Source organism: Salmo salar, chromosome ssa12, assembly GCF_905237065.1.
Source record: "Salmo salar chromosome ssa12, Ssal_v3.1, whole genome shotgun sequence".
NCBI classification, from domain to species: Eukaryota; Metazoa; Chordata; class Actinopteri; order Salmoniformes; family Salmonidae; genus Salmo; species Salmo salar.
The window spans coordinates 59,767,137-59,779,688 of record NC_059453.1 but is presented as its reverse complement, the minus strand read 5'-3'; the positions used below and the strand labels follow the sequence as shown (position 1 = coordinate 59,779,688).

At 41.9% G+C, this 12,552-nt stretch overlaps 1 protein-coding gene across 1 annotated transcript in view; it reads left to right on the top strand.

The window, feature by feature from the left end:
• The first annotated feature begins 1,977 nt into the window (after positions 1-1,977).
• Positions 1,978-12,552, top strand: part of dnai1.2 (dynein, axonemal, intermediate chain 1, paralog 2) — a 35,642-nt gene continuing 25,067 nt past the window's right edge. The window contains exons 1-16 of the mRNA XM_014132446.2: positions 1,978-2,179; positions 2,747-2,812; positions 5,830-5,925; positions 6,151-6,231; positions 6,418-6,544; positions 6,657-6,703; positions 6,838-6,993; positions 7,118-7,177; positions 7,288-7,413; positions 7,587-7,671; positions 7,774-7,891; positions 8,065-8,108; positions 8,189-8,436; positions 8,607-8,696; positions 10,939-11,026; positions 11,119-11,198. Of these exons, the coding sequence (XP_013987921.2) occupies positions 2,138-2,179; positions 2,747-2,812; positions 5,830-5,925; positions 6,151-6,231; positions 6,418-6,544; positions 6,657-6,703; positions 6,838-6,993; positions 7,118-7,177; positions 7,288-7,413; positions 7,587-7,671; positions 7,774-7,891; positions 8,065-8,108; positions 8,189-8,436; positions 8,607-8,696; positions 10,939-11,026; positions 11,119-11,198 (1,554 nt within the window). The 5' untranslated portion in view covers positions 1,978-2,137. The remainder of the gene's footprint in view (positions 2,180-2,746; positions 2,813-5,829; positions 5,926-6,150; positions 6,232-6,417; positions 6,545-6,656; positions 6,704-6,837; positions 6,994-7,117; positions 7,178-7,287; positions 7,414-7,586; positions 7,672-7,773; positions 7,892-8,064; positions 8,109-8,188; positions 8,437-8,606; positions 8,697-10,938; positions 11,027-11,118; positions 11,199-12,552) is intronic.

Sequence of the window (12,552 nt, the reverse complement as noted above, 5' to 3'; positions counted from 1 at the left end):
TGTATATATATATATATATATACATATATATATATACATATATATATATATATATATGTATATATATATATATACATATATATATACATATATATGTTTGAGGTTGTGGACAGGTGTCTTTTATACTGATAACAAGTTCAAACAGATGCCATTAATACAGGTAACGAGTGGAGGACAGAGGAGCCTCTTAAAGAAGAAGTTACAGGTCTGTGAGAGTCAGAAATCTTGCTTGTTTGTAGGTGACCAAATACTTATTTTCCACCATCATTTGCAAATAAATTCATTAATGTGATTTTCTGGAATTGTTTTTCTCATTTTGTCTGTCATAGTTGACGTGTACCTGCCATCTATTTTGTGAAGTGCACCAGTCCCTCCTGCAGCAAAACACCCCCACAACATGATGCTGCCACCCCCGTGCTTCATGGTTGGGATGGTGTTCTTCGGCTTGCAAGCGTCCCCCTTTTCCTCCAAACATAACAATGGTCATTATGGCCAAACAGTTCTATTTTTGTTTCATCCGACCAGAGGACATTTCTCCAAAAAGTACGATCTTTGTCCCCATGTGCAGTTGCAAACCGTAGTCTGGCTTTTTTATGATGTTTTTGGAGCAGTGGCTTCTTCCTTGCTGAGCAGCCTTTCAGGTTATGTCAATATAGGACTCGTTTGACTGTAGATATAGATACTTTTGTACCTGTTTCTACCAGCATCTTCACAAGGTCCTTTGCTGTTGTTCTGGGATTGATTTGCACTTTTCGCACCAATGTACGTTCATCTCTAGGAGACAGAAGATCGTACTTTTTGGAGAAATGTCCTCTGGTCTGATGAAACAAAAATAGAACTTTCTGGCCATAATGACCATCGTTATGTTTGGAGGAAAAAGGGGGAGGCTTGCAAGCTGAAGAACACCATACCAACCGTGAAGCACGGCGGTGGCAGCATCATGTTGTGGGGGTGCTTTGCTGCAGAAGGGACTGGTGCACGTCACAAAATAGATGGCATCATGAGGATGGAAAATTATGTGGATATAATGAAGCAACGTCCCAAGACATCAGTCAGGAAGTTAAAGCTTGTTCGCAAATGGATCTTCCAAATGGACAACGACCCCAAGCATACTTCCAAAGTTGTGGCAAAATGGCTTAAGGACAACAAAGTCAAGGTATTGGAGTGGCCATCACAAAGCCCTGACCTCAATCCCATAGAAAATTTGTGGGTAGATCTGAAAAAGTGTGTGCGAGCAAGGAGGCCTACAAACCTGACTCAGTTACACCAGCTCTGTCAGGAGGAATGGGACAAAATTCACCCAACCTATTGTGGGAAGCTTGTGGAAGGCTACCCGAAACGTTGACCCAAGTTAAACAATTTAAAGGCAACGCTACCAAATACTAACTGAGTAAACTTCTGACCCACAGGGAATGTGATGAAAGAAATAAAAGCGGAAATATATCATCCTTTCTACTATTATTCTGACATTTCGCATTCTTAAAATAAAGTGGTGATCCTAACTGAATTTTTTACCAGGATTAAATGTCAGAAATTGTGAAAAACTGAATTTAAATGTAAACTTCTGACCCACAGGGAATGTGATCAAAGAAATAAAAGCTGAAATAAATCATCCTTTCTACTATTATTCTGACATTTCACATTCTTAAAATAAAGTGGTGATCCTAACTGAATTTTTTTACCAGGATTAAATGTCAGAAATTGTGAAAAACTGAATTTAAATGTATTTGGCTAGGGTGTATGTTAACTTCCGACTTCAACTATATATATATATATATACTTTACATTTGTCTGGTATATTTTGATGGATCATTCAATCAATTTTACTCTTGGAGTGCATGCAAAAGGCTTGAAAATTGCCCTCCGTCCTTTAGTAAACTTCATCAACAAAATGTAGGCTGCATTTGGAATATCACTACCATTGACATGCAAAGGACAGCTGGAGGCGCTCGTGCTCCACAAGCCCCAGACCCAACATGTTCGTTGGCACGGCAACTGATAAACACTTGCAGCAGCTGGAGTGGAGTTACAGTTTGAAAAATTTTCATCTCTCTATTTAAAAAATTGTTGTATAGCGTTCGTTATCTATACAATAAAAGGGTATTTCTTATCAATAGTTTGTTATCTCTTGGACACAATGCCTGTAGCTCACAAGACAGGAACTGTGAAATCCAAGCAGGTAACGTTAACGTTTTATAACGCTAACATTAGCTTTCGTTAGCTAATGTTTTAGCTAATAAGTTCGCTATTGCTGAATGCATGATTGTACAGTAACATACATTGTAACAACGTTGCTATCAAGTAGCAATAAGTGACTGGTTTGCTGATTAATGGCTGCATCTCAACGGTTTACAGTGGCTTCCATTCTTTGTTCCCTCTCCTTATCTGCATTGAGGTGAGGAAACTAAAGTTACTAGTAAACAGCTGACAGGGTTCTCCCCAGGTGATGCTGCTGAGTACGGCTGTAACGGACATTTTCTGCAATCAAAAGCAGAAATGTGCCTTCAATGATAACAAATACTGGCACAACCAGTCCACAAGGTTAAGCAGCAGCCTTACATTCTTTGGGGAGAGAGAACCCTGAGAGGCAAATGTCTGGTTGCTATGGTCTACTCTGTTCTTTTCAGAAAATTGCAGATAAAGGAGAGAAGACAAGCAGAAGAAGCCACTGACTGACTGTAGAATATTGAGATGCAGCCCTAGTGGATCATGAAACAAAGTTATGAAATATGTCTGTTTTGTATAGGGGTCAAACGCTCAGTCCCAGAAGGCACCCGCAGCAAAGACTGCAAAAGCTGCCAGCAAGAAAAAGGTAGGTGGCTATTATAACTATACACAAATTGAATGACTAAATTTGTGCCATTGGAAGCAGGTAATGCACTTCTTTCATTTGTGTTTCGTGTCACGTGTGCTTCGAAGTTGTTACATTTGTATCATTTCACCTCACCTGTGAAAGTGAAGAGGAAATCCAGCATCTCTGGAGGACAGTGGAAGTTGATCAAAGGGGTTCTTTAAGATAAACCCTATTCGGTAAAAGCAACACCCGTAGCTTCAGATTCTAGGCCTACAGTCTGTTTTACTAATAGAAAATGAAGGAAGTTTATGTTTCAAAATCGACTCTTATTGGTCAGATTTTTCTACCAATCCCGTCACGTTTTATGTTGTATTCACATTTTGATTGGTCACTGAAACTCTAGGAGGCATGTTTGAAATACAGTGAACTCCAAAAGTGTTGGGAGAATGCATTTTTTGTTGTTGTTTTGGCTCTGTACTCCAGCACCTTGGAATGATACAATGACTATGAGGTTAAAGTGCAGACTGTCAGCTTTAATTTGACGGTATTTTCATCCATATCGGATGAAAACGTTTAGAAATTACAGCACTTTTTGTACGTAGTCCCCCCATTTCAGGGGACCAAAAGTGTAGGGACAAATAAGCTTATGTGTATTATAGTAGTCAAAAGTTTAGTATCTGGTCCCATATTCCTAGCACACAATGATTACTTCATTTTGGAGTCACTTTTATTGTAAATAAGAATAGAACATGTTTCCAAACACTTCTACATTAATGTGGATTCTACCATGACTACAGATACAGTGTATTTGGAAAGTATTCAGACCCCTTGACTTTTTCCACATTTTGTTACATTACAGCCTTATTCTAAAATTGATTAAATTGTTATTTCCCCATGTCAATCTACACACAATACCCCATAATGACAAAGCAAAAACAGGTTTTTAGAAATGTTTGCAAATTTATATAACACCCCCCCGAAATATCACATTTACATATGTATTAAGACCCTTTACTCAGTACTTTGTTGAAGCACCTTCTTGGGTATGACGCTACAAGCTTGGCACACCTGTATTTGGGGAGTTTCTCCCATTCTTCTCTGTAGATCCTCTCAAGCTCTGTCAGGTTGGTTGGGGAGTGTCGCTGGACAGTTATTTTCAGGTCTCTCCAGAGATGTTCGATCGAGTTCAAGTCCGAGCTCTGGCTGGGCCACTCAAGAACATTCAGAGACTTGTCCCGAAGCCACTCCTGCGTTGTCTTGGCTGTGTGCTTAGGGTCTTTGTGCTGTTGGAAGGTGAACCTTCACCCCAGTCTGAGGTCCTGAGCGCTCTGGAGCAGGTTTTCATCAAAGATCTCTCTGTACTTTGCTCCTTTCATCTTTCCCTCAATCCTGACTAGTCTCCCAGTCCCTGATGCTGAAAAACATCCCCACATTATGATGCTGCCACCGCCATGCTTCACCAAATGGATGGTGCCAGGTTTTCTCCAGACGTGATGCTTGCCATTCAGGCCAAAGAGTTCATTCTTGGTTTCATCAGACCAGAGAATCTTGTTTCTCATGGTCTGAGAGTCCTTCAGGTGACTTTTGGCAAACTCCAAGCCGGCTGTCATGTGCCTTTTACTGAGGAGTGGCTTCCGTCTGGCCACTCTAACATAAAGGCCTGATTGATGAGGAAAATGTTTTATTTAATCTATTTTAGAATAAGGCTGTAACGTAACAAAATGTGGAAAAGGGAAAGGGTCTGAATACTTTAACCTCATAGTTATTGCATCATTTAAAAACCAAAGTGCTGGAGCACAGAGCCAAAACAACAAAAAATGTGTCACTGTCGCAATACTTTTGGCGCTCACTGTATATACAACCCTCCTTCATGTCTCTTTTCTGTCCTGAACAGTCTTTTTATTTATCTCCAGTTTGGCATTTCTCTTATGATGCGGTTCACAGAAGCACTGACAGATGTGTTGACTTGACAACTGCGTCTGAGTTTTGAACAAACCTATCCCACGTTTGTTCCATGCTGGCTGAAGACCTAGCTAGCCAGTAACTAGCTAACAGTAGACACAAAGGGGAAACATATAAGTATCTTTGCCATAGATGAATAGGGTACATTTGTAATGATATATGCTGACATTTGCCTACAGTAAATTGTTGTCACCAATAGAGTAGCCATTTCGCTATATAAACCACGCCCCTCTGCAAACACGCCTTATCTGATGTTGGTTACAAGGCGGTACATATTTAAATTAGGTAAGAGAATATCATGTTACCATTGGTGTGTTAAAATGAGAGTTAAGATGATGTCACCTTGTCCCCTTAGTAATGAATCCCAAGTGTTTGACATGGGGGAGCACCAGTAACTTTATGATCAAACTTTATCAGTGTAGAAGCAACAGTCATTGTTCATACTTTGGTCATCATACTTTGATCTGGTTTCCTTCAAATATAATCACATTTCATGAAAAACGTGATGTTGACAGTTCATGACTTTTAAAACCTGATAAATACATAGACTGAGTGCATTTTTTTATGTTACCAATAAAGATGCACTTTTAACAACTTCCACTGTCCTCCAAGAGTTGCTGAATTTTCTCTTCACTTCAGTTTGCTCCTCACATAATGCACCTTTCCCTTTGCACTTCACCTGTTAGAACCATGACCACGGGTAAGTCTGTTCCGCTTTGTGACCATAGTTGCGCATTTACGATGCAGTAAACCGCTCCTCTCTAGCCCAACGGATCACATTTTATAGTAATGAAACATTTATAATGTTTTCAACATTATAAACTAGCCTTCTTGCGGGCTGCTCGCTATTTGTTTGATAAGAAACAAACATGTCGAGCCATGACTTTTAGATGGCACTGAAAGATAGGAAAAGGGCTGGATAGCTACTCTAGGAGAGCAAAGACACTTAATTCAGAGCCCTTTATCCACATGATCACATCGTTAGCATTAGGCAAGCAATATAGCCTATGTCAACTTTTTTTAGTCAGACAAACATGTTGCTTATGTCCGTTTGGTCATGTTTTTTTGGTCAGGATGAGGAGGATGGAACAGAGACGGGCGAAGGAGATGAGTGGATGCAAGGGAAGACTCTGATCAAGCCACTTGACCAGCTGGATCTCACTGAGGCTGTGAGTTTACTGTAGCTGGACTGTGTTGTCTGGAATCCTGACATGGCACCAAACAGAGTCAGACTGTTATTGAGTCATAAAGGATACACAGAATAGTTCTGACCACAGATACTGTATAAGTAACTTCTTCTTCATAAGACTTTAAGGTTCTGGCTCATTCATTTACCAGTTGTATGTAATGTTTAGAAGTTGTTTGATGAACTGTATCTTTTTTCACTTAACCAGGAGTTAAAAGAGGAATTCACCAGGATCCTGACTGCAAACAACCCACATGCCCCTCAGAATATCGTCCGCTACAGCTTCAAAGTAAAGTATTACAGTAACCTCCAGTCTAATCCATGATTGTATGAACAACTTCTCCCTTCTTCCTTATTGGGTCCATCATTTCATGGATATTAATGTAAACAAACAAGATTTTCAAGATACCTTGTATGATGGATATACATAAGCATTATCCAATGCAAATACATGTGTATCATTGTCTTCCCTCAGGAACGTTCATACAAGCCAATCAGCAGTGTGGATCAGCTGGCTGTCCACTTTGTGCTGGAGGGTAACCTGTTGCACCAGGACTCAGATGAGGCACGCAGACAGAGTGCCAAACAGGGCCTCCCTGAGGGTAGATAGCCAGGGCTTCTGGAATTTTTGTGTGATCAAGTATGCTGCCTTTTACAAGAGCAAACGTTTGAAATAACTTTGATGGTAACATGAGATGTTGATTATTATTCTAGAAAAAGCCACAGTTGAGACCGCTGTATCTGAAAAACCTGAGACTCCGGTAGGAAAGCACTTAATTTATTAACATACCAAGAAGTTTGTGAAATAGCCCACATTCAGTAATTTGAGTGACTCTTAAGTGACTTACAATCAACGCATGCCAAACCCAAACAAGAGTTCTTTCTTCTGGCTCAGGCTGCAGGTGGGGAGGATGCAGGGGATGTGGAGGAGGGCGGGGGAGAGGAGAGAGCTGACAGCGTGGAGTCCAAGGCTGGCAAGAAGGAGCAGAAAATCACCAACCAGTTCAACTTCAGTGAGAGGGCCTCCCAAACCCTCAACAACCCACTCAGGGTAGGTAGGGTAGAGCCAAGGCAGACTATGTTGCAGGAAGCATAAATTGCCCATAATATTGTAGAAGGGAAAATCTGTCTTGCCGAAGATTGTCAAGACAATAATTCCACGAACTCCTTCTCAGGAAAGGGGATGTCAGACAGAGCCCCCTCCTCGTGCAAACTTTTCAGCTACTGCCAATCAGGTGAGAAATACATAATTTTGAGTTTGATGATTCTCATTGTTTGCTGCTCCTAAACATGAACTTTACGAAGGCTAGTGATACAACAGGGCAACCTCCTCCTCCTCCTGCAGTGGGAGATCTATGACGTGTATTTGGAGGTGCTGCAGAAGCAGGAGAAGAACAAGGAGAAGGCGAAAGCCGTCCCCAAGAAGGACGACGACAAAGGCAAGAAGAAGATGATGCTGGTGGAGACCCAGGTAAACTTCAAGTCAACAGCTATTCACTTTGACATGAAAAATAAACTATGAACCCAAGCCAATCAATTGGAGATAACACTTAGATAAATCGGGCCCTCAATCAACAACACACAGACATTGTTGATCCCATTGAAGGTAGAGAACTGAAAACTTTCCCCCTGTTTCCCCCTCAGAGTGATGACATCACCAAAGTGGCCAAGGTGGCCAAGATCATCGAGCGGATGGTGAACCAAAACACGTTTGACGACATTGCACAAGGTAGGTCCTTCCTGTGTGTGCCATGTTATTTTACCTTGATACAAAACCTCCTGATAGTCCCTGCATGGTGACATGATATGAGATGTCACTTCCCTCTTTTAGATTTTAAGTACTTTGAGGATGCTTCTGATGAGTACCGGGAGCAGGAGGGCACCCTTCTCCCCCTCTGGAAGTTTCAGTACGACAAAGCCAAGAGGCTGTCTGTCACCGCCCTCTGCTGGTCAGTCTTCTCACATTACAACAACAACGACAACGCGGCTTTACTATTACTGAAACAGTTCTGATAGGTGTGTGGCTTATAGACAGTTGTTGGACCACTGGGAAAACCTGAAATCTTCGTAATATTTTTGGGGAAATGCATGAAAGAATTATAGTCTCTCTGTTCCTCCACAGGAATGAAAGCTACAAAGATTTGTTTGCCGTCGGCCTTGGATCATGTAAGTACGCAAGGTATACCAAACCTGTACCCTTTTTTACTTCTTTCTCTGAGCTATCTTGACCCCGCTCTTCCACCCAGACGACTTCACCAAGCAGGGGCGGGGCATGCTGGTGTTCTACTCCCTGAAGAACTCCACTTTCCCTGAGTATATCTACCCCACGACGTCGGGCATTCTGTGCCTCGACATCCACAAGCACCTGCCCTACTTGGTGGCCGTGGGCTTCTACGACGGCTGCGTGGCCGTCTACAACCTCAAAGAAGAGACCCTGCAGCCCATCTATAAGAGCACCGCCAAGTCTGGCAAGCACACCGACCCCGTGTGGCAGGTTTGTGTTAGTTTGTGCATGTTCTGTATTTTGGATAACACTCACTGACGCATGATGTTCTAAGACTTTGTTTGTCTGTCTGGCTGTCTGTTTGTCTGCAAATCACTGTCTCAGATGTATGTTGTTTTGGGTCATTGTGCTAAATTATGTTTGTGGCATTTCTTTTTCAGGTGAAGTGGCAGAAGGACGACATGGACAACAATCACAACTTCTTCTCTGTGTCATCTGATGGCCGTGTGGTGTCATGGACTCTTGTCAAGGTGCTCGAGAAACACATTCACTTTCCTCAGTATGTGTGTTAATATATGCATGTCTGCTTGTGAGCATTTGTGCATATTTTGTATTAGGATCCCCATTAGCTGTTGCAAAAGCAGCAGCTACTCTTCCACAAGATATGAAACATGACATAATACAGAACATTAATAGACAACAGCTCAAGGTCAGAACTACATAAAAATATATATATATATTACAAAAGGCACACGTAGCCTACATATAAATGCATACACACAAACTCTCTAGGTCAAATAGGGGAGAAGCATTGTGCCGTGAGGTGTTGCTTTATCTGTTTTTTTAAACCAGGTTTGCTGTCTATTTGAGCAATATGAGATGGAACGGAGTTTCATGCAATAATGGCTCTATATAATACTGTACGCTTTCTTGAATTTGTTTTGGATTTGGGGACTGTGAAAAGACCTCTGGTGGCATGTCTGGTGGGGTAAGTGTGTGTGTCAGAGCTGTGTGTAAGTTGTTTATGCAAACAATTTGGGATTTTCAACACATTAATGTTTCTTAGAAAAATAAGAAGTGATGCAGTCAGTCTCTCCTCAACTCTTAATCAAGAGAGACTAGCATGCATAGTATTTATATCAGCCCTCTGATTACAATGAAGGGCAAAACGTGCCGCTCTGTTCTGGGCCAGCTGCGGCTTTAAAAACATTAAATATGCGTTAATAAGTACAGTACGTGAATGTTCATGTGTGTGTACCAGTCAAACGTTTGGACACACCTACTCATTCAAGGGTTTTTCTTTCTTTTCTTTCTTTCTTTTCTTTATTTCTACGTTGTAGAATAATAGTGAAGACATCAAAACGATGAAATAACACATATGGAATCATGTAGTAACCCAAAAAGTGTTAAACAAATCAAAATATATTTTATATTCTTCAAAATAGCCACCCTATGCTGAGCACTTGTTGGCTGCTTTTCCATCACTCTGCGGTCCAACTCATCCCAAACCATCTCAATTGGGTTGAGGTCGGGTGATTGTGGTCATCTGATGCAGCACTCCATCACTCTCCTTCTTGGTAAAATAGCCCTTACACAGCCTGGAGGTGTGTTGGGTCATTGTCCTGTTGAAAAACAAATCATAGGCCCTCTAAGCGCAAACCAGATGGGATGGCGTATTGCTGCAGAATGCTGTGGTAGCCATGCTGGTTAAGTGTGCCTTCAATTCTAAATCAATCACAGACAGTATCACCAGCAAAGCACCCCCACACCATCACACCTCCTCCTCCATGCTTCATGGTGGGAACCACACATGCGGAGATCATCCGTTCATCTACTCTGCGTCTCACAACATGGCGGTTGGAACCAAAAATCTCAAATTTGGACTCATCAGACCAAAGGACAGATTTCCAGAGGACTAATGTCCATTGCTTGTGTTTCTTGGCCCAAGCAAGTCTCTTCTTCTTATCGGTGTCCTTTACTAGTGGTTTCTTTGCAGCAATTCGACCATAAAGTCACGCAGTCTCCTCTGAACAGTTGATGTTGAGATGTGCCTGTTACTTGAACTCTGTGAATCATTTATTTAGGCTGCAATTTCTGAGGTGCAGTTAACTCTAAATGAACTTATCCTCTGCAACAAAAGTAACTCTGGGTCTTCCTTTCCTGTGGCGGTCCTCATGGGAGCCAGTTTCGCCATAGCTCTTGAGGGTTTTTGCACTTGAAGAAACGTTCAAAGTTCTTGACATTTTCCGGAGTGACTAACCTTCATGTCTTAAAGTAATTTGAGCTGTTCTTGCCATAATATGGACTTGGTCTTTTACCAAATAGGACTATCTTCTGTAAACCACCCCTACCTTGTCACAATACAACTGATTGGCTCAAATGCATTAAGAAGGAAAGAAATGACACAAATTAACTTTTTCAAGGCACACCTGTTAATTGAAATGCATTCCAGGTGACTACCTTATGACGCTGGTTGAGAGAATGCCAAGAGTGTGCAAAGCTGTCATCAAGGCAAAGGGTGGCTACTTTGAAGAATCTCAAATATAAAATGTATTTAGATTTGTTTAACACTTTTTTGGTTACTACATGATTCCTTATGTGTTATTTCAAAGTTATTATGTGTTATTTCATAGTTATTCTACAATGAAGAAAAAATAAAGAAAAACCCTTGAATGAGTAGGTGTGTCCAAACTTTTGACTGGTACTGTAAGAGTATTTTTGTGTATCAATTTGTTCTCATAGTAGTTTTGATGTGGGTTTGAATGGTTGCAGAATGAGCTGGTCTTCACAGACATCATCAAGCTGTCGTTGCCGGGAGCTGTGTCAGAAGGACCAGAAGGCGTGCAACTTCCCATCATGGGTAAGACCTGTCATCAACTGACGCATCATTTCAACACTGTTTGATACCTGTTAGGATCATTGAAATATTTGACAATGTTTGTCGTCCCGCAGCTTGTGGAACATCCTTCGACTTCCACAAACAGATTGACTACCTCTTCCTGGTTGGCACGGAGGAGGGCAAGATTCACAAGGTGAGCAGACATTAAAACGTGGTCCCCAGTCATGTATCCCCCACTGACTATTGCTGTGTTCAGCCACTCCAAAACGTTTACTTATTTTACGGCAACTTAATGAGATATGAATTGTCTTGGGTGTCCTGACTGTCTGCTAGTTGCTCGTCTGAGGAATCAAATGGAGTCTTGTTCTGTTGTGTTTGTAGGGTGGTGTGTGATATCCTGCTGGGCCACAGATACAATGCCTTCTCCTTGTCTCTCAGAGAGTGAGGAAGTTCTCTCATTAGCACTAGGCTTTGGGCTTGGCACAGCCTCTTCCCAGCGGGCTGTAAAGCACCACTCTGAAGCCTCTATCTCCGCTCTCAACGGTGCAGCCCTACAACTTGTTTAGTGGTTTTTCGGGGGCTCAGAGGGAAGGCTTTTTCGAATGCTAAATTTAAGAAGAGGAGTAGTCACGGCGATTGGCATAATTTAAACACTGTTTAAAAAAAAGTTTTTTTACTGTTTTTGTCAGAGATTTGTCAGTCTATGCTAGGCTTGTTAGTCTAGGATAGGCTTGTCAGTCTAGGCTGGCGCTCTGGGAGGCCCTCTCATGCGGTGCTAAGCATTTAATGAGAGCCAAAATGAGGGCAGAGCCTCCAAACCTCTCCCAGATTTGCTCATTAACAGCAGACAGCTGTAGTTTTTGGCGGGCGTCCATCCTCATTTGGCCTTCTCACACAAGTGTCTATCCAGCTGTGGTGCAGAGAGACACGCTACCGTGAGGTTCTGAACACATACACACACACTGAAGCAGAGTTCTACAGGGGATCTTTTTTTTGGCCTCAATCTAGACGGGATGACGGATTTAATAAGGTTCCATTGCTCTCAGCTACAGCTTTGAGACAGATTGACTCAATCTCACACACACAGACAAACGCCTTTTAGAAGCCCCTTACAGAACTGCCACAGCCACGCAGAGCCTCAAGTGACAGGCAGCTCAGTCTACTCTCTCTAAAGGCTATGCTAATTGTGAGCCTTAGCCCACTGCGTTAGCTAGCTAGCTCCCTGCAATGTAATGGTTCGGTAAGCGCACATGCTAATGAAGGGTTTTGGCTGATTGCGAGCTCGCTGTAGCAGTGTGGCAAAGGCCCATTCTGATTTTCCAGATCTTGCAGCTCATTAGTGTCTCTTCAGTGTCTCGTTGTTGTGGCGTTTTTGCAACATCTTGTGGGAGATAGTTTCATCGCACACATGCACTGTGGTCTAAGTCACAATAAACCTACAGTATTTAGTGTTTAATATGCCTACATGAAGGGTTTTTGAAAACTCTGTACATTACATTGTAATGAAGGCCTTTTATGTTGTACAACAGGGGTTCCCAAACGTTTTC